Source organism: Triturus cristatus, chromosome 5_1 (genome assembly GCF_964204655.1).
Source record: "Triturus cristatus chromosome 5_1, aTriCri1.1, whole genome shotgun sequence".
In the NCBI taxonomy this organism is placed as follows: Eukaryota; Metazoa; Chordata; class Amphibia; order Caudata; family Salamandridae; genus Triturus; species Triturus cristatus.
The window spans coordinates 717,789,286-717,815,078 of NC_140587.1; the positions used below are offsets into that span (position 1 = coordinate 717,789,286).

The following is a 25,793-nucleotide window of genomic DNA, read 5'->3' on the forward strand; positions in this document are numbered from 1 at the left end:
CTCCTTATGTAGCTGCACCCCATGATAGTTGGCAGCTCTACCCAGTAATTCAATGTAGCCTACACTATCATCTGGTGGAGATGGTTTGGTAGGTTACTGTTACAAATGAAAGAAAGCAAGGTAGTCCATAGATGTGGTCCAAGATCTTAGCTTTATTTCTTAGATAGGATCCACAACAAGCTCAGATTAGGCCTTGATCTTTGTCCAACAATGCCCCACCAGGAGCAGCCTCCCTGCTGCTCAGCCCATCTCACCAACTGATCTTTCCTTCCACTCAAACCCACTCAACATTCCGATGACATCACACAGACTGAGCAGCAAGGCAAGGACAGCAACAGAGAGTAGATGCATTATAAACTTCCTAGATTACAACACATCCCCCCTCATCAAATTAATAAAAATATGAACATGCAAAAACAATGTACCTTAGTGCAAATTGTGAAGATAGTAAAAATGCAAAAACAAGGTACATTATGCAACAAGGCCAAATAAATAAACTGTGCGAAGATAGAAAAACACACATCCCAAAAACAAATGATCTTCAAGTAAAAACTTGAAAAGATTAACATTGCTGACAAACAAATCAAGATGATAAAAAGATAAACAAATCCTACGCGTGCGCTCCCATGACGCACAGACCAACCATTCACACCAAGTAACCTATTAAGGGTACAATCAGACATACGTCTGAGAAGGCTCACATTAGGAGTCTTCTAACGTGCATACTGATAACACGCAGACCAACACCTCACACGAGGTACCACTAACTCAAAGATAAAACCAGACAGTAAAGTCTGAGAAGCCATGACAAAGGTCTTCTAATGTGCGCATACACCACGCACAGGCCAACACTACACACAAGTAACCAACACTCATGGGTAAAACCAGAAAGGTAAGTCCGAGAAGCCCTAGTAAGGATCTTCTTACGTGCGCACCCACAACACACAGATCGAGACCTCACTCAAGGTAACCACAAACACATAGTAAAACCAGACAACCAGACAGGTAAGTCTGAGAAGACTCACATTAAGAATCTTCTGATGTGCGTACTCAAACACACAGACCAACACCTCGCACATGGCAAAGTTAACAAAACATACACTAACAAAACCAGAGACACTATACTCTCTCTCCCTCTTATTCATACAACCACAAAACAAGGACAACCCGCACAATCACCAACTCACATGACTGGAAACACATAACGCCTCCCCTACCTCACCCATTTACGCACTACAGGTAACGGTAGTTGGTACTTCATCGCATACAAAGCACACGTGACAGAAAGACAGAATTAAGGCATTTGAGCACCAACAACAACATAAGGAAAAAAAATGCACAGTCTCAGGAAAACAACAAGCTAAAATAAGGAAAGTAGTCACCGTTGTCAGTAAGCAGCTTAGGTCTGGAACATGTGAGCTACAACCAGGAAAAACAGTACCTTGTACAAGGATTAACCAACAACAGTTCCTCAGAAAATCCAAACTGCCAGAACGTGTTCAAACTCTTCTCCAGAAATAACTGGATCACCAAATGTCCACGAGGAAAGGAGGACTTCACAAAACACCTCAAGATGTAAATCGGAATCCTCGAACTGCTTGGTTGGCAAAAACGTGGTTGGCAAAACGGAAACGTGCATCAGGGAATAGCCAAGGACAACATGGACGCCAACCACAAGATGGCGGCACGTACGGTGACGCCGCGCCGGATGGCTAGCGGTGCGTAGCAGCACACAAGCGTCACTGGGCAGCGGAGAAAGTCGAGGACAGCATTTAGAATTCCCTATGCCAGCGCGCGGCAACAAACTGACGGTAAGGTGCGCGTGTACCATTCAAAATGTCAACGATGTACAGCAACCGTAAATAGTTGTAAACCACAGAATTTACCAAGAAAAACCGAATTCTGATGTACTGTAACAACGCCCGCACCGTGGAAATTCATTCAGTAAAAACACACCTTGGTTCAGGCTCTGTTAAGTTCATAGTCTCCGCCTCTTTGCTTGGTCAACTTAAAAAAAAAAAACCACACGCTGGTTCGTTCGTTCGTTGAGTAAATGTGACACTTCTCTATCCAGTCACACGCCGAATCACTAGCAACTAAAAATTCCCTCCTGCAGTTGCACTCCAAACCTTGATGTGACACGAGCAATCATTACAAAACAATGTACTTCGAGGCAGCCCCTGTCAGCAGGTAGTTGACAACTAAACTCCCACAGCGCCTCGAGTTTCCAGGCCAAACGTATCCACAGATGTCCAGGTTGTATGCTGTCCACATAGAAATGCAGGTCACAAATGCTCTCCCACAGCAGGTTACAGCAGGCCAATACAAAGACAATGTAGCAGGAACTGGCACCTTCAGTTGTGGGCGACCGTTGACAGGGTCACTGGTGGGGCATTAGGGGTGCCAGGTTCCTTCAGATCCAGATATTAACTTACTGAAAATTGATTTCTTCAGTTTTAATAGTCCAAACAGCACGCAGGTTCTTCTAACTCGTCGCCAGTGTTACAAATGAAAGAAAGCAAGGTAGTCCATAGATGTGGTCCAAGATCTTAGCTTTATTTCTTAGATAGGATCCACAACAAGCTCAGATTAGGCCTTGATCTTTGTCCAACAATGCCCCACCAGGAGCAGCCTCCCTGCTGCTCAGCCCATCTCACCAACTGATCTTTCCTTCCACTCAAACCCACTCAACATTCCGATGACATCACACAGACTGAGCAGCAAGGCAAGGACAGCAACAGAGAGTAGATGCATTATAAACTTCCTAGATTACAACAGTTACAGGTCGGGATCCTTGCCTGTGGGCGAATTGGTGTTATAATCGTCCCATGGGTCTTGTATTTGCTGATCATCATCCCTATCCTGATCATCATCCTGGTTGTCGGGTCTATTTGGTGGTGAATGTTCAGGTGAAGTTGGTTGAAGCTGAGGGGAAGGTGGTGATGAAAGAAGAATAGGTGGAGGAAGAGGAGGAGGGGAAGGGTTAGTTCCAACAGATCTCTTCTTTAAAGGGATGTGATATTCTTCTTCTAAATCAGCCCTTTTTTTCCCGCCAGAGTCACTTTAGTGGTGATATGGCCAGTCTGTGGATGGATATACAAAGGTTTTTGTTTCGGATCCAAATGGGGCATCGAAACTGGGCTTTGTAGTTGTTTTCTGCACTTCTGTCTGTTTTGGCACCGAAATTTTCAGTGCCAGAGTCGAAACAGTTGATGTCTTCGGATCCAACGATTTTTTCAGGGCAGAATGGTGGGGGTCATTGCCAGACTTGTGTTTCGACCCCGAAGGTTTGGGCTCCGAACTTGGTTTGGAGGGAGTCTTTTCGGAGTCGGAGGGCTTTTTGGTAGTCTTCGGTGCCGAGCCAGAGGGTGGCGCGTCAGAAGCGTGATCTTGGTGCCGATCAGGGCCCGAGGGCGTGGGTTGGAACGGAGCCTTCTTTTTAATTGAAATTGTCTTGGGAGGAGGTGGGAGCTTTACTCACGGTACGTTGACCATGTGCGATGTCCTCCTCTTGGTCGGATTCGAGATCTGCGATGTCGACCAGCTCCTGGTCCTCTTCTGTTCCCATGGCCTCCCCGGCCTTTTTGTCCGACTGTTGACCCAAGATGTCCGGAATGGAGCTTGTGTGCTGGCTCTGCATGTCGCGACGTCGAACCAGACTGTCGAGAAGTGTTTTCTTGAAGCGGAAAACCAGACGTCGCAGTCTTGTTCTCTGTGTTCGGGGGACAAACACAGGTTACACACTTCGTGTGAGTCGGTGTGCAGGTATTTCATGTGACACCAAGGGAAGAATTTAAAGGGAGTTTGTTCCACCGACTGCAGGTCGACCCGACGTGGGTAGGCCCGAAGGCCTTCCACGAACTTTCTGCTCAAAAGATTACTTTAAGTAATTACGATACGCGATTGAAAACAATATCGTCAAGCGTGAGTATCTTGCGAGCTGAGGGAAACCTGAAGGAACGGTGTCGAACCGGAGCGCAACGATATACATCCGAACGCAATGGTGGGAAAAAATAAATCTAACAATGGAGTCGAGGCCCATGCACACTATCACCGAAAGGAGGAGTCACCTACCTTGTCACTGGAAAGACTTTGTCGAAAAAAAATAAAGTGCAGACATCCGGACCCAACACTAGATGGCGATCTATGCACAGCATACGATCTACAGCTCATATGATTCGAGCATACTGTTATTATTATTATGATGAAATATAATTCATAATGACATGAATCCACTAATGGTTTTTATACATCTTTTGAACATGTTTTGAATCTCAGGTAAAATCCACTCACCCTAGGCTAACTTATGTGAATCACTCAGGGTAGCAAACCACAGCATTGTTTCATTGCCCACTAGTCAACCTCAGATTAGACCCAGCCATGTGCAATTCAGCCTGGGTCCAGCTCCAATAAGGCCATTCCAGCCTGAACTGCCAAGCCAGGTCATCAGTGAAACAGCGAACAAGCAACCCAAGACCGGTTTCTGCCTTGCTATGTCTCTTCAATTAGATGCAGCTTGGTACCAGTGCACAGTGAGCGAAAAAAACATCTAGACATCTCTTTGCCACAAAGTGCCTGACTTAAAAGACCCAACTAGGACAAAACTAGTCTTGGGTTGCTGGTGTTCCAGTTCCGGGATCACCTAGCTTGGCCACGTGTTTGAGAAATATTTTGAGATACAACGGGTTCTTCAGTACTGCAAATAAGGTGAAGAGATAAGATAACGTCACATAAAAAATGATTCAATTTCAGGAGAAATGTGATGTTTCGTTTTTTTGTTCTAAAAAAAGCCATCTGCAGTTTTACAAAGCATAAAGGATATTTTTAGTACAGTAGACTGCATATGCTTCGATCAAATGTTCCACATCCAGATACTGGAGTCAAAATGTTTGGAGTGGCATCAACTTTGTCGGAGACAATACCAGCCATTTGTTTTTTCCACACAGCAGAGATTTAGAATCAGTAAAGATTAGAAAAGAATGCAGCAGAGATTATTCTACTTACCTTTGCAATTGGATTCTTTTTGGAATTGTCCTGCTCTTCATAAATGCTTACAGGAGGTATGATCCATTCACGTTTTTGTCTTGCAAAAACATTGTTCCGGGATAGAGGATTCTTTGCCCTTCTTACAACCTATGAAAACAAAAAAGTTTAAACATTCAAATAATAACCATGACCTTTAAGTAGCATTATGCATTACAGTATCGCAATTTCAATATATCCTTACAGAAAAGCTACTAACAATGTTTATGGAGGAGGAGCCTAGCGCGCAACCAAGATGGCCGCGTAGGTGCGAAGCTCCCGAGGACCTCCGCGACCTCCTGAATTAATCCTGATTATATCCTGTCTTTGACGAGGGGACTGTGTCTGTGTACCCGAGCTGAGGCGGCACCCGTTTTCCGTTTTCGAATCGGACCCCGGACACTGGTGGGAGCACCGATCGAAGATTGCGGCCTTCTCCGCGCCGGCCCCCCGGATTGGAGTTGTGGGGCGATCCGGGGACAAAGCGAACAACAACGGCGGGCAGGGCTGGGCGACTCGCGTACCCCGCGCTTTCACTTTCGCTTTTGCGCCCTCCATGCCCTCCAGCGAGGTAGGGTTGCGGAGCGGGGTGCGGTGGTGTGGCCTTGCCCCTGTGCCCGGCCGACCCGCCGGCTGTGAGTTGTCCTGCGGTGCAGTGGTCAACCCCCCCCCGGAACCTGTGAACTGGTTTATCGGCCCTTTCGAGGAGATTGGCACGACTTCGGGAGTGCGACATGTCCACAAAGCAAGATGGCGACCGGGCCAAGGTGAAATCGACCCGCCGCGGCCCGGCACAGCAGTCAAACAGTATGGACCGCTACACCCTCCAGAAGGGATCCCCAGAGGCACAGCGTACATCCCCCGCGGGCCCGGCTGAGGCGTCTGCTCAACCCGCGGATCTGACCCTCCGGGACGTCATGGGCGCCATTGCCGAAATGAAGGCCTCGGTGGACCAGCGCTTTGATACTCTGGCGCAGAAGATAGACTCGGCCTTGGTGGAGGTGGGCCTGGTGAGAGCCGACTTGTCTAAAACAAATGACCGGGTCGATTCCCTGGCCCACACCACCTTAAGTCTCACTACAGACGTGGCGGCCCTTCAAAAGGAGGTGCACCGGCTTGGCCAGGCGAGCGCCATGATGGACCGTCGATTGGAGGACGCCGAGGGTCGGGCCCGGAGGAACAACGTTCGTATTGTCGGGGTGCCGGAGGGACGGGAGGAGGAGGCGGCGGATTTGTTTGTGGAAGACCTGATCCTCGCCCATCTCCAGCCCCGGGGGCTGAGTAAACTCTTTGCGGTGGAACGTGCTCACAGGGTCCCCGGAGGAAGACCTAAGGTCGGAGCTCCGCCGCGGCCTCTCATTGCCCGGATTTTTAACTTTCGGGACAGAGACGCTATCTTGCAGACTTCAAGGCTACAGGGACCGGTCAAGCTTGATAATATGGATGTGAATTTTTACCCTGACTTTACTCCGACGGTCCAAAAGCAGAGACTGAGTTTTCTCGGAGTTAAACGTCGCCTACGGGACATGAACCTTAAGTACTCAATGCTTTTTCCAGCTAAGCTGAGGGTAGAGGTGGATGGTCGCACGCATTTTTTTGACCGTCCCGAGGCGGCTGGGGACTGGTTGGATACTCTGCCTGGGGATCGGGGCCGGGGGGGTGGGGGGGGTGCGGTTGGCGGGGAGGGCGCACCGGATCAGAACTGAGGGGTGAAAAGTAGGCCTTGCTCTGGACAACATTTTGGTTACCATTCACTGATCGTGTATGTTCCCCTCCTATGGAGGTCGTACGGGGTCCGTTGGGGGCTTTCCCTCCTCCTCTGGGGGACTAGTTAGTTTTTCACCTATGGGGCGACAGGCACACTGCACTTTGGGGGGGCTGTCTGGGCTCATGCAGGGGTGCAGGGAGGGGGGAGTTCTGTTGGGATGGGTGGGTGGGGGTGGAGTGTTGTTTGTTTGCACCGCAAGGCGAACCCTTTACTGTATTGTTGTTTTTGAGATGCTCTTTGGGGGACGATTGATGGCTTCCATGTATGATGGGGGGTAGGGACCTGACTGTGTTATCATGGAACGTTAACGGACTGGGGGATAGGATTAAGCGTGGTGTGGTCCTGCAGTATCTGAAACGAATTTCACCAGATGTGATCTTCCTGCAGGAGACACACCTTATAGGTAATTCCTTTCATGCCATGAATCGGAGAGGCTATCGCTTGGTGGCCCATTCGGGCTTCACCTCGGGCTCACGGGGGGTGGGCATCATGATTAAGAACTCGCTCCCATTGGAGGTTGATGAGGTGCGCCATGATGAGAGGGGACGTTACACTGTCTTGGTGGGTAGAATGGAGGGCAGAGTGGTTGTTTTTGTATCAGTGTACGTTCCGCCGGGGTTGCAATCTACCACGTTTGCGGACCTGGGGCGCCTCCTCCTTGACCTCCCGGATGGGCTTCTGGTAGTTGGGGGGGGACTTCAATGCGGTGGCTTCAGGGTCTATGGATCGTCATCCCCCCAGGGACCTCCCCCGGGCACAGGTGTGGCTGTCCGGCCTCTTAGATACACTAGGATTGGTGGATTGCTGGCGACTAAAACATCCCGCTCAGCTGCAATACACCTTCCACTCGGGTGCCCATGGTAGCCTCTCGCGGCTTGATTATATCCTTGTTCCTGCGGCCTATGCTGGGAGGGTGGGAGAGGTGCGCCATTTGGCGCGGGGTATTTCAGATCACTCCCCACTACTGCTGCATCTGGATGTCTTCCCGAGGGGGGAGGGCAGGGTGGCCCCAATTAATGCCTGGTACCTGCGCGACCCCACTATTCGAGCCGAATTGATCAAATCCTTGCAGCGGTACTTTGAGGAGAATGTGGGGTCTGTCCCTTCTGCCATCTCCCTTTGGGAGGCTTTTAAGGTAGTTCTTAGGGGGGAGGCCCTCTCCTTTATCTCCCATGCCCGGAGGCGCGAGCGGGAGGAGGTAACCCGGGTGGAGGCCGAGATTACTGAACTAGAGGGTGACCTGGGGAGCGGGGTGACGGACGCCACATTGCATGTTCTGCACCTCAAGCAGGCGGCCTATAGGGCCCTCGTCACGGAGGCGGCCAGGGGCCTCAGTAGAGAGCAACAGGGGCGACTGTATGATGTGGGTGACAAGGCTGGTAAATTGATAGCGTGGTTGGATAAAAAGGAGAGAGCGAGTCGTGTGGTTCCGTTGATCGAGAGGATGGATGGTGTATGTGTCACCGAGCCGGACGCCATTGTCTCCTGCTTCGCGGATTATTTCCGCGAGGTATATTCCCCGGTTTCTCCCTGCTCGGAGGAGGATTCCCATGCCCTGCTTCGGGACATCGCGCTGCCCTCCCTTTCGGTGGAGGACAGGGATTCGCTGGACGCTCCTCCCACCTCGGACGAAATTGCCCTTGCTATCCGCTCGGTCGCATCTGGCAAGGCCATGGGCCCCAATGGCATTCCTATCGAGCTGTACAAGCTGCGACCGGATGTGCTGGCGCCCCACCTGCGCGCGATGGTCCTGGCGGCCTGCTCGCGGGGTTCCCTTCCGCCGGACCAGCGTCTGGCCACGATCGTGGTGATCCACAAGGAGGGGAGGCCCCGTGAGCGGGTCACATCCTATAGGCCTATCTCGCTCTTGAATGCGGAGCCCAAAATCCTCGCCAAGGTGCTGGCCAACCGGCTGGTCGGCGTGGTGGGCGACTTGGTCCACCAAGACCAGTCCGGCTTCATACCCCATCGTAACACGGCCCTTAATCTGCGACGCTTGCACGGGGTGCTCGCGCGTGTTCCGTTCGTGCGGGAACCGGCCATCTTGGCGTCCTTGGATGCCACCATGGCGTTTGATACGCTTCAGTGGCCATACATTTGGGCGATGCTGGCGAAGTTTGGCTTCGGACCGGGCTTCATCAGCTGGGTCAAATTGTTGTATTCCGGCCCATTGGCGCAGGTGGTGGTGAATGGACGAGTTTCGGCCCCATTCGCACTGGGACGGGGTACGCGACAGGGCTGCCCCCTGTCGCCTCTCCTGTTTGCACTGGCCCTGGAGCCCCTGGCGGAGTGGCTGCGGTGGCACCCTTCCATCCGTGGTCTCCGTTGGACCCCCGAGCATGAGGACCGTGTGTCCCTCTACGCTGATGATATTCTTCTATATCTTGCCTCCCCGCGTAAATCACTGATCGTCCTAGTTGATGTTTTGCGCTCATTCGGTCGCAACTCAGGCCTCGTCATCAACTGGGCGAAATCTTGTGTATATGTGCTTGCCGGGGAGGCTCCGGTCCTACCACGGGACTGTCCGATCCAGATCGCCTCCCGGGGGTTCGGTACCTGGGTATATATATTACTCTGGACCCGGAGGCCCGCTACGAGCGGAATTTGCTGCCCCCCCTCCAGCGCTTGAAGGAGGACGTGGTGCGTTGGCGGCGTCTGCCGCTTTCGCCGCTTGGCCGAGCGGCCTTGTTTAAAATGATGTCGTTGCCGCGCTTTCTGTACGCTCTCCAGAACACTATGGATTTGGTTCCGGCGCGCTACTTCCGAGAGGTGGAGAGTTTGCAGCGTCGCCTGTTCTGGGACGGGAGGCCACGTATCGCCTTGGCTAAATTGACGCTCCCGTGGTACGATGGGGGGGTTGCCCTCCCGGACATTAAACGGTATTACTGGGCCTCCCAGCTAGCTGCGATTAATCATGGCCTTTACGGGCCCGCCCTGAACCCGGCATTTGAAATGGACAAGATGCTCCTGCCCGGTGGCGACTACAATCGGGCGCTTTACTCTGGCGCGCCGGACCCTCGCCTGACGGGACCGACGCAGGTCATGGTGCGTGTATGGCACGCGGCTAACGCAGCTATGGGGTGGAAGGACCGTTTGACCCGGGCGTCACCGCTATATGCATCGGCGAGGTTGGGCTCCTTGTGGACCTCGAAGGGCTTCGAGAAATGGGACACGATCGGCATCAGCACAGTGGGAGATCTCTGGACGAGGGGGGGATTCAAAACTTTCGAGATGCTGCAGACGGAGTTTCAGTTGCAAGGCAGTGAGTACTTCCGGTACTTACAAGTCCGCCACGCGCTGGGCTCCGTCTTCCCGGATGTCGCGTCCATTCCAGAGTCTTCCCCCCTGGAGGACAGAGTGCTGGATGGCCATGTCCCAGGCAGCACGATCTCCCTCATATACAAAAAACTGATTAACGACCGATCGGGCCTGCTGACTGGCCTCCGCGAGGCCTGGGTTGCCGATGGGCTGGAATTGGACGACGAGGACTGGATGTCCGCGGTGGCTTCTCCGAAGGAGGTGGCCATCCCGGCTCGCCTTCGCTTCGTCCAGCTTAAGATCCTCCACCGGGTCTATGTGACGGGGCCAAGGCTTCTACGTATGGGCTTAGCTGAGGATGGACTGTGTAAGCGTGGCTGTGGTGCTTTGGCAACTTTCTTGCATATTCTGTGGGAATGCCCAAAGGTGGAGCGATTCTGGCGTGGTGTGCATGAGGTCCTGCGAGTGGTTACGCGTGTCGTGCTGTTGCCTGAAGCGAGGAGATGCTTGCTGAATGTGTGGGAGCCAACTGACTACTCGGTTCCGCAGACGCGGTGGGTGACTCTGGGATACATGATCGCTAAGCGTGACATTGCTCAATTGTGGGGATCCCAGAGGCCTCCGGCGGTGTCGGCCTGGAAAGAACACATGGATTGGTGTATGTTTCGTGAAAAGGTGGTGTATGTTGCGAGGGGTAAGCCTGGGGCGTGGGTGAAAATCTGGGGCCCCTGGAACGCCTATCGCGGGGGTATTTGCGAGCCGCCGCTGCTGCCGGCTGCTTCACCAGCTCCGTCCCCCTAGCCGACCCCCTCCCCCAGCCATGGGCACGTGGTTCCCCAGTCCCTGATCTGTTCTCATTCCCCTCTTCAGAGTTTGGCGATTGGTTGGGGTCCCCCACTTAAGGAGCGCGTGCTGTCACTTGGGATTGTGGGTTGCCTTGCGGGTGTGGTTGTTTTTGTGTTGTGTTTTGACAAAAGGAAACCGTATTGTTGGTTCGGAGTTATGTGGCCTGCACTACTGATATCTCCTGATTTATTCTTTTCGCACCGCTAAGAGATTTTTCTGTATGTATGTCATATGCTACTGCTACTCTAGCGGCCGGCCAGAAGGTTGTAGGCCCATACTTGTAACTATTTGAGATTGTAATAAACGGTTTCAAAAAAAAAAAAAAAAAAAACAATGTTTATGAAACCACAACACCTGCCTCCATAGAATTATACTTCACATTGGCTTCGAATTGAAAAGTGGCAACTTGTGCCCCGTAACAGATCCCACCATGGCAGAGTTGGACAAACTGCAAGACTGATACATGTACTCTCAAACGTTAGCCTCCGGTGGCCTTCCCTAACAGAAAACTAACCACGTGGTATGGCTTCCTGTTTATAATTTTTCAGTTACAAAATATTGAAATTCGTTATTTGGCAAGGAAAAGTTAATGTAGTGTACACTGTAAACAAAGGAATAAAACACTTGAAAGTGACCTTCTATATTCTTTCATAACATCAACAAGCTTTGAAATGCTGAAGACTAAATCCTGGCTGAAAGACATCTAAGTGCCCTGCAAATACATTTACTATCTAAAAGTGGCAACTTAAAAATAGTTTCCTTAAACAACTTCCTGCAACCGAGGGCACTGCCTGCATATTTTGGCCAGCACAGTACCACATCCAGTTAAAGGCCATCTTGCCAGTCAACTGGTCAGACCATCAATAGATCCTCCTCAATGCAAATACACTTTTCACTACAAAATACAAACCCTTGACTACAACACTAGAAGATGCCGTCAAAATCCATTAATGGAATCTGCCATAAAGCCTCAACTTAAATCTTACTGAGTTATCACAGAAAACCAAGTGGTTAACAAACACTCCATGCCCCGAAAAGATGTAAAGCTACAGATCACCCAACAACATCCAGTCTACTACTACACATTTTCAGAAACCAAAATTGTCATCATATGGACACTACCTGGTAGAAATCCCCTAAGCCGTGTACCAGATATGTAAAGCCAAAACAGGACTACTATCCTGATACAGTTCTCAAAGAAAAACTGAACAATGTAAGTCAGAACAACCATGACAATGCACAACCAGGAAAATATCATCTAACTTGAATAGTCCTTAAGACTCATCTAGTGTCAAATGTTGTTCATCACCCAACATCTAGTCAGTACGAATTATGATGTTCAGCTGTAGACTGCAATACCACACATCACTGACACCATCTTTATACAATGATTTACAATGAAATCAGACCCTGAGTAGGTATGAGGTTATTTTGGGAATCTATGACAGTCTCCAAATGCATAACTATTATAGACAAATCGCCTTTTTCTAGTGAATAACTCCTAAAAGTTTTAGTTGAATGAAGAATTAATTAATTAAGGCCTGCCTGAGCTTGACATTCCCTGAGGCAGCCACAAAGTTATTGACTGAGTGGATCACCCACTCCAGAAGTAAATATGTGAACTATTAATACGGTCTGCAACTTCGTGCTGAACTGTGCAAAAATCCTAGATCCTAGCAGAACAGATTTCATCCTTAATTTGCGTAAAATAAACGTGTTGTTCTTTAACCCACTTGAACATGCACACTTTCCTCAGTTTTCACAGCAAAGTTTTCAATAAATTTCGAATAAATCTCAATAAGACCCATGAAGGACCTCAATTGAACTTTGTATTTGAGATGAAGGGGATCTGATAGCATCGAAAAAATCTTTTAGATCTCACCCAATCACCCGAAATAGTGTGTCCTTGTCTAAAGTAAGGCCCACCTCAAGCGGTCTGTCTAAAGTCTGTTTTAGAACTTGATTGTGCCATTCAACTGTTATATCATCTTGAAAATTGATGGTGTTGGACAAATCCTTGATAACCTCAGCCATTATCTGCTGGAAGACACTTGCTGCCGATGACATTCCAAACCGCTTTAGCGTAAATTGAAATGTTCTTTGCATAGTATTAAACACTGTTAAATTCTTAGGGTATTCATATAAACAAATCTGATGGCATGCACTCTTTAAATCCTATTTTGAAAACAAAGATGTCACCACTTGACAAAAAGATCAATTATTTAATGTTGAGTAAGGGAATATTATCAGTGACATATTCTCAAGTCCACAAACAATCTCAAACGGCCATCAGCCTTCTTAGTAATCACACCCAGCGAAACCTAACTTGAAATTTTCACTGTTTCTATAATTCTCTCATTTACCATAGAACCAAACATTTTTAACCTCCTCCCAGCTACTATAGGGACCTTCGTTAACTTGTGTTGAACTGGCACAGCCCCAGGCTAGACAATTATTTTATGTACATATTCATTTAGTAGCCCAGGTTTCTTCCCTGAACACCCCTTTCGTACCACCAAGCATGTCATCAACACTCAATTCATCCTCCATCACTTCTCGTTTGGAAGCCATCGGACGATACTTAGCTGGTCATCTACTTTGACCAAGATGCAGACAAAGTGAAGGATCATACTGTAGAACCCGTGGCTTGTCCTAAACCGTTTGCAAAGGATACTAACATTCCGCGAACAACCCAGGAGCAAAGATTCCCTACAGAATTAAAACCATCAGACACAGGAATGGGTTCATAAAAAACAACATATACAAGAGGGCCTAGACAATGCGTTAACACCCCAGAAAAGTCACTGCACCTTCCTCTAGAGGCAACCCCATATGTCATTGTTCTAAAAATGTATATAATTCAGAAGACAAATTGCAAAACCTACGATTTTCTTAAAAATCAAGTGACACATTGGATTGCTGCAAAAACAAATGTTGGTATTAATATTTTGCAACGTAATGTAATAATGCTGAGGAGAGTGAATTTGGTGGGTAGCTCTAGAAAAGATTGTCCAGGTGACTATCGTAGTACATTTTTGCAGTAGGGAATTGGTAGGGGACCTGATTGAGGTCCTGCTGAACAGCCCCACATCTTCAAATCACAACAAAAATGATCATATAACGGCCGTTCCATTAGGTTTCTTTTATAGACCTAGACTCAGAAATCCAAATCCCCCTGAGGTTTATAAAGAAGTACCAACTGTTCCAACTTATAATAGATATGAACCCCTTAGAGGTTGTAGTGATATAGATTGATTCAGTGTGAACGTGGGCAGGCTTTTTAAGAGTAAAATGGATCATATCCCTACTGCTGATATTCAGGATGGGGAGCAATATGCACAAACTTATAGGGATGTAAACTCTGTATTTGTAGACAACACAGGGGACTCGACAATAATTGCAACCCCCTGAAGATCTGGACGAAGAAGTAGTAAGTATACCAAGTCATGAGTCCCTTAATATAATGTCATGGAATGTTGCAGGAATTAAAAAATAAAGTTAAATGATCAAGAATGGCAAAAAATATTAGAGGGTAGTTCAGTGGTCATGATCCAGGAAACCTGGTTTACTGAATTTTTTTATTGATGGTTTTCAGGTTATATGCAAAAATGCAATCCCATCCAAGATGGGGAGACTCACCCCTGATTTTAAAGAAAGTTGATAATAAGTCACAGTATTATCAACAGATTTATTTATATTCGGAGGAGAAACAGCCTATAGTTTTGATTAATTTGTATAATAACAGCTTTGATGGTACTAGATCTAGAATTATTAAGGCATTAGAAAAACACTTGGATCATTTTCTAAATGAACTAGGAGGGGACTATTTACTGATATGGATGGGTGATTTTAATATTGAAACTTGTGATATTGTATCAGGTATGCAATGTGGACTCTATGATTGTGTCGGGGAAAGTTTTCAACACTTTAAGCATGATACATATGGGGAAGCAATTAATTATCTTACCCATAGTATAATCTAATGGTTTTGGACCTGGAAAACTCGGAAGGAGAAACATCCATATATACTTATGTGGGGGCAAGATCATCTTCATGTATTGATCACTTTATTGTGTCAGCTAAATGTATGTGCTTGATAGAAAAATATGCAATCCGCCCAAGCTTCTTTAGTGACCACCATCTACTTATCCTCACACTAAGGCTTTGTCTGACTCAGCAACCAAGGGGCAAGGTATCAGATACAGACATTAAGGTAAAGGGAGCTAATGGGGTCAGCATTAAATGGTCCGGGGCAAATCCAACAACTTTTATGGATCAACTAAGAGTAAATAAACAAAAAGATATTGATAGCTGTATGGACAGCTCCTTAATAGATCAATCAATAATAAGTGCTTTTAACAATATCATGGTAAAAATTAGTGAGGACCGAACAGTCCCCAACGGAAAAAACCCACCCAGGATAATAATCCTAGATGGTTTAATCGGGAATGCACCAGGCTGAATAGGGAATTGAAAATAGCATTAAAGGTAAAACCAAGACACAGTGAAAAAATTAGCATCCTGAGTAAAGAATATAAAAGTACTCTAAACAAAAGAAAAAATGAGATCCGTGAGGATGCTTGGGAGAATTTAGTACAGGCTGCAGAGACAAGAAATGCAACATTATTCTGGAGGACAATTGACCACCCCTATTCTAAAGAAAACTCAACAGCAAAAATCGAACATGCAGTCCCCCCTGAAGACTGGATCGTGCATTTTTAGTGAAACTTTAACCCTGATGCTGTTCTAGTGACGACCGTAAAGAACATAAATTTGATTGTAGTAGACCCAGTACACACACCGGTAATTACACCGGGGGAGATTAAAACAGCCCTACAAAAAAGTAGTAATGGAAAAGCAGCAGGCCCGGATGGTTTACCTATAGATTTATTTAAATGTAAAACTGACTTTTGGACCCCCATCTTAGTAAATGTTTTTAATGCTGCTCTAGGGGGGGGTATTGCCAGTCTCCTAGGTGGAAAGTATTATTGTTCCCATATTTAAAAAAGGGGACGGGGGAAGGCAAACTGTTACCGACCCATATCCCTCCTAGATTGCACCTCCAAATTGATGGGGAGAATACTGTTGGGAAGACTAGAAAAATGGGCTGATGAAAATAACATCCTCTCTGATGCACAGTACTGGTTTAGGAGGGGTATGGGTACAGTGGAACAGTGCCTAAACCTTGAGTTATTAATAGGAAAGTATACTATAGCTAAGGATGGAGTGCTACACCGATGCTTCGTAGACCTCACAAGTGCGTTTGACCATGTCAATCACGTCAAATTGTGGGAAACCTTGAAAGAGCTGGGAGGCCCCATAGAAAGCATAATATATCTATCCCAGATCTACGCCCTACTGTCCTCTAGACTACGGTACACGCCAAGGATGTGTGTTGGCACCCCTCCTTTTCTCACTATACATTAATAACGTGGATACTTTTATACAAAAACAAAATGCAGATGCCCCTAAAATTGGAACACGCATAACTCCACTACTACTCTACGCAGAGGACGCGGTGTTGCTGTCGAGGACAGCAAATGGGCTACAACTCTTAATAGAAAAATGATAAATATATGACTGATAGAAATCGCCAGTTAAACCTTAGTGAAACCTTTGTCATGACATGTAGTAACAACAAACTGAAGCATAAAACACATCACGCGGGAGGAACGGAGATAAGTAGAGTTCCAACTTTCTGTTATTTGGGTCTACTTTTTAACAGAAAAGGTACCTGGGATACTCATATTAAATCGTGTGAACTAAAAATGTTAAGAGTTGTTGAGAGTATTTTCAGATTCTCAGCTAAGCTAGGAAATAAGACCATCAGGGAAATTCTTACTTTATATAGAAGTAAATGTGTGACAGGAACCTACTATGGGGCAGCCATATGGGGGAGGACGAACTTTGCACCCTTACAAATTAAAGAAAATACATTCCTAAAGAGAGAGTTGGCAGTTCCAAAGTCAACTGCTAACTTTATAGTGTATAAAGAGCTGTCTGTACCATACATAAGCGATTTATTAATGCAATGGGGCTCATATTTTGGAGAGGACTCTGGGTGAAAGAAGAAACCAAGTTGACGAAGGACCTAATAAGAGACTGTCTGTCTCTGGACAAAGGCAAAAACATTCCGTGGATAGAATATATTCAACCTTCTAGCATATTGTAAGATAGATTTTGATAAGGCAAAGCCCAAGCTTATTCAGAATGTTAGTAAATGTGATTTAAAGTTCAGATATGCTACCAAAAAGGAACATGATCGAATGGAAAATATAAGTCACAAACAAAGTGTTATCAATTATTGTGAAATCCCCTCAATACTGGGAACTCAAAAATATATGTCTCTTGTAAGTAGGACCCAATATAGATTCTACTCAACACGACTTAGACTTGGTACTTTGCACTATATAGTAGGGTTTCCAAATAGGGAAAAGTGGTTGTATAAATTCCCTGATAGCCCATGTGATTGAAAAACTCCACAGACTACTTTGCATTTTTTACTGTTTTGTAATTTCTATACTGAGATCAGGAAAAAAAATTAAAATAATTATTCTTGACTAATAGAATTCATCAGTGCAAATATGCTTTTTTCCACGTATGTAAACTTGAAAATGTAAAAACAATGTATTCTGTAATTTCTTTTATACAAAGGGCAATTAAGATTAGAAAAGATCTGTCTTATCTAGAGGCCTTATTATATGAAGATTTTAATGATTGAATTTAATGAAATTTTTATAAATGTATATTATGTATTCATCTGATTACATAGAATTTTAAGAATGTGATATTTTATCTGATTAGGAGGAAGACAGGAATTATTGATATTTGTAACATTGTAAAGTGTTGGGATTCTATTTTATTCTTATTTTTAATTGATTAGTGTATTTGTAGAATGCTTTTATGGATGTAAAATTACTCCGAATAAAGCGGACTTGACACTAATCAACTAATAGGTTCTTTAATCATGTTGCGAAATTGAAATTCACAGATAATTCCCAGAGCCTTGGTACAAATTCACCAATGGCCTACCTTAATTTTGGTGGTTGCATATAAAACGTATATGTTATCATTACCAGATTTACTTCCTTAGAAAGCCTGCACTCCAATCTAAGTTGGATTCCTTCTACAGGTATCCTTTGGCAAACCTGCAATCCGCAACTTCAGAAATAGGTTTAACAAGCATTTGAAAAGCAATAGGTCTCGCATTACTGAAAATTTGAGCTAATGGCGTTGCAAATAATAATTCAACGCCAATTGCTCAAACTTTCAGTAATGCGAGACCTATTGCTTTGCAAATGCATTACAAAGCAAGTCTGCAGGTGCAGCAGATTTGGGCATAAGCAGAAAGGTGAGCTCTTACACTGAAAGGTCAATGGGTGATGTCATCTAATAAAATATGCATCAGGCTATGAAAAATAGTTAGGCCTGCGATAATCGAAAGGGTTGTATAGCAGCTGCTCTCGGTTCGTTTAAAATGTACTGTCAGCCTCGGCCAGGGACCGCTCTCCCCACCAGAGTCTAGCAGCTGTCTCCGGCAGGCATGGAGGCATGCACAACAGGAGGCAGGGATTCTGCAGCTGCCCCGCTGCACAGTAGCGCCACATCTGCAGTCTGTCACTCATCGCTGTTTCACCCACCCTACAGGGAGGATAGCTACCAGGAGCTACTTAATCCGGCCACAAACAAAATTTGCTGTTAAATTAAGGACGCACAAGCATGTTGATCTGGAAGAAGGGAGTTGGCGAGGGAAAGAAAGACAGTAGGAACACAACCACATTGAGTGGTAATGGCGAGGGGAGGGGCATGAATCTCAAACAGGCAAGAAAACAAGAGTCAAACGTATTAAACTACAGGCAGAATTGTTCTGGGACGGTAATGTGAGATTGCAAGCCAGCCACCCAAGGGATAATGGTTTGTGGGGGTGGAGGGAACACAGGATGTCATGCGCTCCTCCCTGAAAAAAGAAAGGCTCAGCCAATATTGTTGCTGATTAGGAGCGGTGTGCAGTGGTGCTTAAAAAAAAAAACAATTATAAAGATGTTTAACTAGAGTTGAGTGAGCGGCATGATCGCCATTTTTTAAGATTACGTGTGGCGTTGCGCAGTACTATTTTTGCAGAGGGTGCCTGCAACAATCTTAAACCTCCCGCACGTGTTGTTGATAAGTTGAAAGCGGGCGCCATGCTGAAATCTAAAGCGAAGCACGGGGGATGTCAGCAGGAGGTGGCGGCAATGAGGAGCAGAAAGTCAGCAGAGAGTGGAAAAGTGCCAGTGTGTGCAATAGGAGAAAATCATTTAAGAAAATAGTGCTCACAGACTGTAAACATACTGAGCAACAACACATGAAAGAGGGCCAGCCCTCATGGGAGGTCAAAAAAGCAGAAAAGGCGGTTCTAGGGAGGGACTTCTAATCCCATTCACAAATCCAAAGCAACCATATACAAAGGACAGTAACAGGAGCAAATTGAAAATATGGGTGGAGCTTCAAGTCCATATCTTAATACAACAGGTCTTGAAGAGATCGAGCAGCGCTGCCTAGGAGAGACCTAAAAATGTAATGCCCTTCACTTCCAAGGGTGCTTAATAGAAGAGCTTTCTTCCTTTCAGGTCTAAATTCTTGGCCATCAAATGCTAATAAATAATTGTCCAACATATCGATCCAATCGACCATTGAATAAGCAGAGGAGGATTAAAGCGAAGCCGAGCGAGAATCCCTTAAAATATTTTGCAGATAGGCCATTGTTACAAATTCCTTTAAATTATTTTAATATGGAGAACTGCAATAATCTAGCAAATTCAATGTTCGAGTCATTTTTTTTATTTATTTCATCATTTAGTTTTTCATACTATAGGAAAGATCTTCCATGTTTGGGCAAGTTATTTTGTTTCAGCGTTTTCTTTCACCTAGCAATAGGTGCTTTTCTCTAATACGAGTTGTGCATGCATCCAGGTAGCACAGAGCAAACAGGGAAGAAGCGCTGAACAATGTAAGGTGTTGATTTATTTTCCCTATCTGGAGGGGACACGGTGATCTGCTTGAGATCCAAAAGACTTGTGTGATGCTGCATTCTGAATAAGCAGAGTGACTGGAGTGTGCTGTGTGCAAGGAGGGCTCGAGCAGCACCTGTGAGCGCAGTGCAGACTCGCGCCTGGTACCTTAAACTGCCCAACCATTCATGAACTAGTGCACCCCAGCCTTAACGGCACCACCAGCCCAGCCTCTGTGACCCGGGTTAGAGAAAGAGGCACTTAGGCTCAAGCAGAAGTGCACAAAGCAGTTCATAAAAACAGAGATTAAAGTCGCCAAACTGGCAGACGAGGATCTGTCGAGTGCACTATAATATGATGGGTCCGCACAGCCTCTCTTATGCTGTGAGGCTTGCAAGCTGGTCTTTAAAATTCAGTGAATAACTCCTCAATACCAAGTTATACTTGAATGAAAATGTATTAATACCAAGTCAAAGGTGAATGAAGATTTATTAATTACAGTCTGCCTGAGTGTGATGTCCCCCGAGGCAGACAAAGCAACTGACCGAGCAGAACACCCACTTCAAGAGTAAACAAGAGAACACTCTAAACATGCAATTCTACAATATAGCCTTAAATCCCACCATAGCGGGCTAAACCGGCCTTTAAAGGCCCGCTCCTTTCAAATAACAAAAACACGAAGCCTCCAAATGTGCCGCTTTCCTAGGAAACCATGACCTGCACCATAGCGTCTGGACAGTGACAAATTGAGGGTGACATCCAAGACTATCGGAGTGATGAATTTGCCACCATAATTACTGTCCCATTTGGCAATACAGGTCCGATCCTGTTCAAAATCCAAACACCCTTGTTAGAAGGGCTAGCCCCAGGGAAGGACAGAATATGTGCCTGACCACCCTGCGCCCACCCTTCCGGGAGAAATAGCCGAGCACCGGTCGGAGACCCCCTTCAGGACTGGGTCTCACACCTAGGATCGTACACGCTGCTTCAGCACCAGGTAACATGGAGACATCACACCGTAGATTCTGGAATACGTATGCTTTATCTAGCAATATCAGGATCTTTATGATTCGCAGGAGTATGTACAAGTAGAGCAAGGGCTCACAAAGTCTCGGTTGGGGTTGGGGTAGCGGGACAGTCTTAGGATCTAGGTCAATGCGGAGCGTATCCGGCGCACAGCTCTCAATCCTCGAGCCGGGGAATACGAGATGATCTTTGGGGTCCAGCCGGACCGGAATGTCTCTTGAGTGTGTCCGCTCTGCAGGACTCGAGTCCGGGTGTCGGAGGTCGGACAATCTTCCAGGAGCCGCGAGTCACTCAGCAGGCTCAGAGTTCTCTCGGGTGCAAGGTGAGCCGCGACCACGTCAGCAGGGCTCGGATGTCGTTAGGCAGAAGTCCGTCTCTGCCACGTAGAGCCGCGACGCTGTCTGCAGGGCTCACCAAGGTTCCAAGAATTCCGTAGGATGTTGTGGGGATGTTCTTCAGCCGCGACCACGTCAGCAGGGCTCGTTCGTTCCAGGATTCAACTGCCGAGGGTCCCAGGGCGCCCCTTGTTATAGGTCGACTCCTCTTTGATGTCCGGAGTCCTCATGGGCAGGGGTCTTAGCGCCTGGGGGTAGTTTGTTGGGGGTTCCTGCCACGCGGCCCTTTGATCCTTTCAAAACGGGGTCGGGAGGGATCCCAGACACGCAGCAGGCGTGGAGCCAGCCCTCAGGGTGGCCGGAGGGCGATCAAAACCATCTCTGTGGAGGAGGCCAGGTGTGAATGAAAACTACTCCTCCCTCTCCTGCTCACCAGGAGCTCTCTCTCCCCCCAGCCGGCATGGCGCGACTAGGCCGGGGTTGCGCTTGGGTCGAGGCGGCCATCGGGGGTGCTGGGCCGGGTACTGGAGACCGCGAGGCCGAGGGAATGGGAAGGGTGCCTGGTGTCGGGACGATGGAGGGGAGGGCAGGGGTAACCCCGGGTTCCGGGACGGGGAGGCTACGCTAGTCAGTGTAGTGTGGGGTGTAGGGGGTAGCCTGGTGTCGCTACGGGTCTGAATGGGCCACGCCACGAGGCCGGGTCCAACACGCGTCCCCCCCAGCTGAAGGCCGGAGAGAACTACCCATCTTCTTTGGGGTTCTCTTCGCTGAGGCAGAAGAATCTGGAGAGGCCGTCAGCATTGGCGTGGTCGTTGCCAGGGCGATGCTCTACTGTTAAGTCCATCCCCTGGAGGGAGATGGACCAGCGTAGCAATTTGGGGTTCTCCCCTCGCATCTGCATGAGCCACCGTAAGGGTCGATGATCCGTCTGGACTCGGAAGTGGGTTCCGAAGAGCTAGGGTCGCAGTTTCTTTAGAGCCCAGACTACGGCGAACGCCTCGCGTTCAATGGTGCTCCATCATTGCTCTCGGGGCAGTAACCTTCGGCTAATGAAGGCCACGGGCTGATCTACGCCCTACTCATTGAGCTGGGAGAGGACGGCTCCGATGCCATGCTCGGAAGCATCCGTTTGGACCACAAACTCTTTGGAGTAATCGGGGGCTTGGAGCACAGGGGCTGTACACATGGCGAGTTTCAGGGCGTCGAACGCCTCCTGGCAGGCAGGGGTCCACTGTACCTTTTTAGGTTGTCTTTTGGACGTGAGCTCCGTGAGGTCCTACGAGGCTGCCGTAACCTTGAATGAACCTCCGGTAGTAACCAGTGAGGCCCAGGAAGGCTCGAACTTCGGTTTGGGTGGTTGGTGGTTCCCAGGCCAGGATGGCGTCAATCTTAGGTTGGAGAGGGGCGATCTGCCCGCTGCCGACCTGGTGCCCCAGGTAGACCACCGATCCTTGCCCAATCTGGCATTTGCTGGCCTTCACTGTGAGGCCGGCTTGGCGCAGGGCCCCCCCCCCCCCAAGACCCTCCGGAGGTGCTGGAGGGGCTCACCCCATTCGGAGCTGAATACCGCAATATCGTCCAGATAGGCGGCGCTAAATTCTTCCAGCCCGGCCAGGACCCTATTCACCAGTCGCTGAAAGGTGGCCGGAGCATTTTTCATCCCGAATGGCATCACTCGGAAGCGATAGTGCCCATCCGGGGTGGAGAAGGCGGACCGCTCCTTGGCGCCCTCCGTGAGTGCAATCTGCCAGTATCCGCAGGTCAAATCGAAGGTGCTGAGAAACTGAGCAGACCCAAGGCGGTCAATGAGCTCATCTGCGCGGGGGAGAGGGTGAGCGTCTGTGCGGGTGACCGCATTGAGCCCCCGGTAGTCCATGCAGAGCCGTCGTTCGGGGGCAACACCAGGGGCAGCTGCTTTCGGGACCAGTACCACGGGGCTGGCCCAAGGACTGTCTGTGGGCTCGATCACCCCGAGAGATAGCATCTTCGATACTTCTGCCTGGATGCAGGCCCGGACTCGGTCGGGGACACGGTAGGCTTGGTGCCGTACCGGTGGGCTGTCGTCTGTGGCCACGTCGTGGACGCACCAGTCGGTGACCTTGGGGACGAGGGAGAACAGTTCGGAGAACTGGCCCAAGAGCCGGCGGTAGTCTTCGTGTTGTCGGGGTGTGAGGGAGGGGGAAAGGATCACCCCCTCCACGGAGCCGTCTTTTTCTTTGGCCCGCAGGAGGTCGGGAAGAGGCTCCGTTTCCTCTTCCACCCCGTCGTCTGTGGCCAGGAGCAAGCTCAACTCCGTCCGCACGAAGTGAGGCTTGAGGCGGTTTACGTGGAGGACCCGAAGGGGGTTCCGAGGGGACTGGACGTCCACCACGTAGGTCACCTGACTTTTCCGTTCGACCACCTTGAAGGGCCCGGTCCATTTGTCTTGGAGGGCGCACGGCTTCACAGGGGCCATCACCCAGACCTGCTGCCCGGGCTGGAACTCGACCAGCGTGGCGTTCTGGTCGTACCAGCGCTTCACTTCTTCCTGACTCTCCTCGAGGTTGGCCTCGGCCAGCTCTTGGAACTTCAGAGTCTGGTTCCTGAGAGTCAACAGGTACCGGAACACGTCCTGTGGGGGGTTCCGGGGTGCCGTCTCCCATCCCGCTTTGACCAAGCTCAGGGGGCCTCGGACTGGGTGCCCATACAGCAACTCAAATGGACTGAACCCCAAGGACTTCTGGGGGACTTCCCGGTAGGCGAACAGGAGGCAGGGGAGGAGGACGTCCCACTTACGCCGCAGGGGCTCCTCGAGACCCATGATCATTCCCTTCAGGGTCCTGTTAAACAGCTCCACTAGACCATTGCCTTGGGGATGGTAAGGGGTAGTGAATTTATACGAGACTCCACAATGTTGCCACAGGGATGTCATATTTGGAGATAAAATTGGTACCTCGGTCGCTCACGACCTCTCGGGGGAACCCTACCCGGGAGCAGATCCCCATTAAGGCCCGGCCCACCACGGGGGCCGTGACTGTGCGGAGGGGGATGGCCTCCGGGTATCGAGTGGCATGGTCCACTAGGACGAGGATAAAGCGGTGACCCTGGGCGGTCTTGGGATCCAGGGGCCCCACAATGTTAATTCCGACCCGCTCAAAGGGGGTACTGACGACTGGGAAGGGTTGGAGGGGGGGGGGACTTACGCTTCCCTCCACTTTTAACACTGGCTTGGCACGTGGGGCAGGACTTGCAGTGGGCCTCTACGTGGGCTCGCATTTTTGGCCAATAAAAGTGCGTTACTAGGCGATGGTAGGTCTTGTCCTGGCCCAAGTGGCCGGCCAGGGGTACATCATGGGCCAAGCCCAGGAGGAAGTCTCGGAAGCGTAGGGGTACCACCAGGACACGGGCTGACCCTAGCTCGGCAGCCCGCTGCTCGCTATACAGGAGGTCATTCTCCCAATACAATAAGTGGGTTCCCGTTTGGTCGCCCGCGGCTTGGGCGGCGGCCTGCTGCCGGGGTCCGACCAGGCAACTCCTCTCGGGAGGGGCCCCCTTCGTGGTGCCACTGGGCCAACTCGGGCAGATCACCTAACTCCGTGATCCGCGCGTGGTCGGGCTGAACGGACTCGTCGTCGCCGGGGGGCTCTTCTCCTGGGGATAGGGGGTGAGGTTCAACAGGATCATCTCCGGGTTGGGCCACGGAGGGGGTGCTGGGGGTTTCGTCCTCGACCCCCCCCACAGGGGGGTAGTCGGGCCACCATGGATCGGGTGGTTGCGCACACCCATTCTGGTAGACCCATCATCCCGAGGTGGGTCTTGCGCTCGACCTGTCTCCAGGGGGAACTTTCCAGGTCGTTTCCTAGGAGGCAGTCCACGGGTTGTGCTGTTCGGACAGCCACCCGCAAGGTTCTGGTTACTCCCCCCCCCCCCCCATTCCAATGGTACCAGGGCCACCTTACACAGACTCTCAGTGTTGTCGGAAGCTATCACAGGGCAAAAGACATTGGGGATGATCTGGTCCGCTTGGACTAAGTGGCTGAGGACACCAGTGATGCTCGCCCCAGTGTCGCGAAGGGCCTCCACTGGGTGGCCGTTGACCTTTACAATCTGGCGGTACTTCTTGGTGTTTGCAGGTAGGGGGGCCCCGGGAATCATATCTTGATCTCCTAGAGAGACTAGGGCCATGGCTGCAGGTTCCCATCCCTCGGGGTCCCTCAGACTCCTCCCCTAGGGTCACGGTGGCCATGTGTCCGGTTGGGGGAGTTGTCGTGGGGGGCTTCTGGGCCATGGGGCACTGAGGGTCGCTGGCGTAATGCCCTAGCCGTTGACAGCGAAAACATGTGATATTCACCCGGGGCCCTTGTCTGCCGGGGGTGGCAGCACTGCCTGGCGGAGGAGCTGGGAACCCCGGGTGTGGGTTCCTCGGGGGGGCTACGCGGGGGCCCGGATGGGAACTCCCTCGGATTCCCTTGATTCCCCCCCCCTCTCTGACGGGGAGGTCCTTGCTGGCTGCGGGTGTGGTCTCCTACGGGGTACCGGGGGACCCGGGTATTTACCCAGCGATCTGCT

At 49.2% G+C, this 25,793-nt stretch overlaps 1 protein-coding gene across 1 annotated transcript in view; it reads right to left on the bottom strand.

The window, feature by feature from the left end:
* The window catches only part of LOC146831408 (desmoglein-2-like), a 410,122-nt gene that overhangs the window by 305,971 nt on the left and 78,358 nt on the right, over window positions 1-25,793 (bottom strand). Inside the window, exon 3 of the mRNA XM_085605709.1 lies at window positions 5,005-5,133. Coding sequence (XP_085461835.1) covers window positions 5,005-5,133 — 129 coding nt within the window. The remainder of the gene's footprint in view (window positions 1-5,004; window positions 5,134-25,793) is intronic.